The 5,143-nt window shown below is 31.1% G+C and overlaps 1 protein-coding gene across 1 annotated transcript; it reads right to left on the reverse strand.

Annotated features, from left to right (window-relative positions):
- Nucleotides 1-966: 966 nt before the first annotated feature.
- On the reverse strand, nucleotides 967-4,892 carry LOC110620997 (serine carboxypeptidase-like 45). Its single transcript, XM_021764981.2, has 10 exons — nucleotides 4,524-4,892; nucleotides 4,327-4,431; nucleotides 2,975-3,070; nucleotides 2,682-2,774; nucleotides 2,479-2,549; nucleotides 2,039-2,386; nucleotides 1,822-1,946; nucleotides 1,596-1,688; nucleotides 1,396-1,513; nucleotides 967-1,323 (listed from the first exon to the last, which is right to left on the reverse strand). The coding sequence occupies exons 1-10, from the start codon at nucleotides 4,777-4,779 to the stop codon at nucleotides 1,183-1,185; spliced, it is 1,446 nt and encodes a 481-aa protein (XP_021620673.1). The 5' UTR covers nucleotides 4,780-4,892; the 3' UTR covers nucleotides 967-1,182.
- Nucleotides 4,893-5,143: the final 251 nt, after the last annotated feature.

The raw sequence follows: 5,143 nt of genomic DNA on the forward strand, positions 1-5,143 counted from the left end.
TCAAGAGTCATTAGGTTCAAGAAGATTTTAGCTAAGCAAGCTGAAATATCACATACTTTCTGTAATAAATCTTTTATCTCAGTTGCAGGAAGTTGTGTTAAGCATGGGAGAACCAAGAAAGCAGATGTGAAGTTTCATTTAAATGGAAAATCTGAGAATTATTGTCTAATGCTAGTTCCTGCAAAAATAGATGATGGAAATTTAAGTTTAAAGAGCTGAATGTAAAGCTTAGAGTTTTCAAGAAAAATCTCAAGGAGAAGTGTTGCAGTTATGTGATTTTTCTAGAAGACTTGAAGATCACATTTTATCTTTTGTACTCTTAAACTCTGCTCTCAATATTTTGTTAGATAGAATTATATATCTCTCCTTGATTTAAGGATATTTAATTAAAAAGAAAAGCTTACTTGTAGCAGTAGATTTTGGTCATACTGTTTGTACTTCTTTTGCTGCAATATAAGCCGCCTACGTTAATGAAAAGTATGCATCTTTCTTTTCTTGTGTGTTGTGATCTAGAAAGCTTTTGTATTTATGAGTTTGTTGAGAGTAAAATTCCAACAAATCAGTGTTTAGAAAATTTATTTGTACAATCTATTCAAGAATCCATTTGAGTTTTCAAAAGGAAAGATATCCACTTGTTAGTTCTATATTTGTGATCCGATGAAATCTTATAGTAATATGGCTATTTGGTCTGTTGTTATTGAAGTTACTTGGCTTTGTTTATTACTTCATGAGATTTCTTATCTACCTAAACAAATTATGTTTATGTGATGCAATAATCTCGTCGCCATGTACTTGTCTGCTAATTCCTTTTTCTTGGACAAAACACATGAGGTTGATTACTTTTTGTCTTAGATAAGGTTGCAAAGAAGGTATGATAAGTTTGGTTTATTTCCCCTTGATATCAAATAGTTGATTTATTAACCTCGTCATAATTGTTGCATGACAAATTAGCAATTTGATCCATACTAGTTCGAATAATGAGGTTCTGATAACGAATAATAGCATATCTTCTGTAACCACTTCTACTACCAGTCTTTATCCTTATTACGTGTACATGTATATATTCCCATGATTTATTACAGTATCTAGCTTTTGTGAGTACGTGTGAGAACAAACACTTATTTATCAAATATGGATGGCAGAGTTTAAAAACTTTTGAAACTTTTTTCTTTATGTTCTTAACTAGGCAAGTGGTTTTCCAGCAAGAAATGCTTTAAATAGGGCTAGTGATCTCTTGGGTGATGATAAAGGAACCAAATGAGATCCTCCTCTAATAGTTGTAAACGTAAGGTTGTCTCCATAAACTTGTGTCCATCCACCAACCTAAGCCAAGAAGGGGAAAAAAAAAAATCTCAATGCTATGTAATTATATCTTGATTGCAGCAAAATGCTAACCTGTTTATCATGAAACCAAGGTCGATAAGTCACAGTTGCTTTCAATCCCAACTTCCTTGCTAAACCATTCACCAAAGTCCTTGTCCCAGTAAATGGAATAACTGAATCTAGATCTCCACTGTATAGATTCTTTCAAACTTGTGTTAATATTAATATAAAATTTTTTATTCCACAGATGAAAAAAGCGTATTGGTCTATACCTGTACACTAGAACTGGGATGCCTGAACTGATCAATGAGCCCAAAACATCAACCGTAGGTATCTCAAGGTTTCTCATGTCATACTTCAATACCCTGTAATTGAAAACGTTGAACGTCAATAAACTACATCATTTCATAGATTTCAACTAGGGATACTCAGCACTTTGTTCAAAACAATCTGTAAAGAAATCTGAAGTAAGTTCTAAGGATCAGAATTAATGATTACTGGCTGCAGAAACTCCAATTGCCAACTCCTACAAGCTGTGCATGAAGAGCTTCTTGCACTTCTTTCCTGTTCAGATACACAGAAGTCTTTGGTTGTACACAAACATCTATATTTTCTGCAGATTTCTGTATACAGACAAAGCAAAACGCAATGATAAGTTTGCTGCAGAATTAGAAACAGCTTAGAGATTCGTTCAATCTATTCATAGAGAGCTTACAGGCTGAATAGGATCTTCTTCCAGCGATTGACTTAATAATGAAACGTGAAATCTTGGTCTCAAGGGATGATTATAGGCACTCAGTCGAGCTTTCCCAAATGATTCACACACATCAGCTATGATATCGTAGTTATCGATCTCGTCAGGAATTTCTTTCGTAAGTTGATTTCTCACAGCTTTACAAGCAACTGAAGCTGACCCTCTTACTATTTCCTCTCTCGCAAGCTGTGAAGTGTTGCAAGTTGTGGTGATAAGTTTGTAAGTAGAATCTGATATCAACCCATGAGACCAGTAGTAATCTCCCTGTGAGTTCAAGTCTGTGCTGAAATCCAAAAGAGGATTTCCTAACTGAAATCATCAAATAATTGAGATTTCCATCAGAAATGAAATAAATAAATAAATGGGTATTAAAATATTTATATTTTCCAAGTTGTACTTACAGCAATTCTTTTCAAATTGAAATGTAATCCTGACTGGACAATTAGTTTTGCAAGTTGTGGTACGTAGTGACCTGCAAGGAAGAGTTGATAAATGGCTTTCTAATTAATTCAAGTCTCAAGTTTGTGACAAATATACAGAAATTTTATACTTGTCACTATAAAGAAATTCCAACAATAAACTGTTTTTAATCAACCATAGGTACCTCCATAGCTTTCCCCAGCGATGAACAAATCTCTGCTTTTATACTCTGGAAATTTCACAAGCCAATTCTGCAGGAATTTGAGGTTGTCTTGTGCTAAAGAAAAAGAAAATACAGATAATTAGCTGATTATCTAAAAAGAATATACTTTGTTTACCAAAAAAAAAGAGAAAAAAATATTTCGATATTTTCCTTAACTATCAGTTTCACCTCCAAAAACCATAAAAAAAATATATATATTTTTCTGAAAAATAGTTTATGCAAAACAAACGGATTGGAGTAAGAAGTATCTTAACCTGTGATAGTGTCGTTCACAATATTATAAAAAGATGCATCAGCAGAATAAGAAAAGCCAACCCCTGCTGGTGATTCAAGGTATAGAATGTTTGCTTCTGCAACAAAGAGGAAAGCTTAACTTTTATTAACTTTTCATAAAGGGAAAATATATAGAAAACAGAACCAAATAAAGAACCTTCCATAGAAGTTAAGGGCTAAAGCTAAGATATTCCTGCACTTCCAGTAATCCAAGGTTGATGGATTATCGAAAAGAAAGATCTTGTTCATTTTACTCAACTGATTTGCAATTTAAAATTTGTTAGAATTTAATTTTTTTTTTTTTTACTTTATTCTTGTATTTAAAAGAAGAAATCAATTTTTATAATAAAAGATAATTTTAAAAAATAAAAAAAAATCAATTAAATACCTTGCAAATCTTATTTTCGCTATTTTTTCAATTATCCACAAAAATTTAAAAAATTTACTATTTAGTTCCTGAATTTTATCTTTAATAATGATTTGATCTCTATATTTTAGAAATTAAAGTATTTAATTGCTTGATTTTCATTTCGTCATATAATTTTGGTTCTACCGTTTATCTTTCTAGAAAAAAGTATAAAAAAAATACTATACAGTTTTATTAATTTTTCATTTTAAAGTTTGTGGTTTAATTCAAAATATGTAATTTAATTTTATACTTAAGTAGTAATTCATAGTATGGTATTATGTTATTTGTAAATAATGATAATTTCTAGATTTCATGTTAACATAAAAATTATATCATAAGACATTATTTTGATATAAAATTAAATTACAGATCTTGAAATAAACCATATATGTTAGAGTGAAGACATTATTTTGATATAAAATTGAATTACAGACCTTGAAATAAACCATATATGTTAGAGTGAAAAACAGATGAAATTACATAATATTTTTTTTTCATTAATTTTAAAATTAAATTACTATTTAATCCAAGTATAATTATTTACAATTATGTTTCATAATTTTAAAATTAGTTACAATTTCTTTTTTTATATTAATCTTTTCACTTTTCCACTCTCTGTCTCCCCCTCTTTATATTTTCTCTTCCTTTTGTGAGAGAGAAGACCGAAAAGAAATAAAGTTAATAGATAAACTTGTGAATTATTGTAAATTAAGGGATGGGATTGTTAATAATTAAAATATATAGTAATTTAATTTTAAAACTAAACCAAAAGATAGATAGAAAAACTTGTGCACAATTTCCTAAAAATTTAAGTTGATTTTTTAAAATTGGTCATCGTCATTGATTTCCAATTTCCACCATTTGTGGAATATAAAATTTACACTTTAGTATAAAAAATTAAAGACATAAAGTAGTGGGATTCACCTTTATTCCAACTATATTGATGTCTGATAAGAGTTCTTCCATCAGTAGTCCTGAATGGTCCATGCTCAGAGAATCCTCCAGCGCCAACAGAAGAGCAACCAGGCCCTGCAAAGCAATCTCAATAAATTCAATAACCATAGCTCTAACAAATCTTTAAGAATTTGGAAGCTGCAGCAAGTTAAGTAAAATGGGGTTACCTCCATTTAACCAGAGAAGGAGAGGCTTTGAAGCAGGCTCAGTTTCTGCTTCAACAAAGTAATAGAAGAGAGCTCTCTCTTGTTTTTCATCAATGGGAATATAGCCTGCATATTGCTGGAATCTGACCTGTGGTTGCCCTGGCAGTCTCACTATTTTATCATCTTCTTTGGAGGAGAATCTTGCTGCTATGCATCTTTGCATTAATATCATGCAAATTACTGTAGCTTTTATGATCATCCGTGACTGAGATTTCATGTCGGTACTCAAAGAGAGAGAGACAGAGTGAGAGAGAGAGAGAGTTGTGTGGAACTTTGCAAGCTATGTTGCAGTGTAGTTAGGTTCCATGTTCACATAATGTGAGCGGAAAATGGCAAAATCTGAGCCCCTCGTGACGTGCCTTCGTTGACTAGGAGGAGACAGAGACAGGTACAGTTAATAAACTATATAAGAAGAGAATTTCTTTTTTTTTTTTTTCATTTTTCATTAAAACGTTGAATATCTCGTAAATAATTGATCAAATTCGAGATCTCAACAGCTTTTTACAAATGAAAAGTAAAAAAAGAAGAAGAGTAACTAGACTATTTCTTATTGGGACAATGAGAGATTTGGTAACATGTAT

Source organism: Manihot esculenta, chromosome 8 (assembly GCF_001659605.2).
Source record: "Manihot esculenta cultivar AM560-2 chromosome 8, M.esculenta_v8, whole genome shotgun sequence".
NCBI classification, from domain to species: Eukaryota; Viridiplantae; Streptophyta; class Magnoliopsida; order Malpighiales; family Euphorbiaceae; genus Manihot; species Manihot esculenta.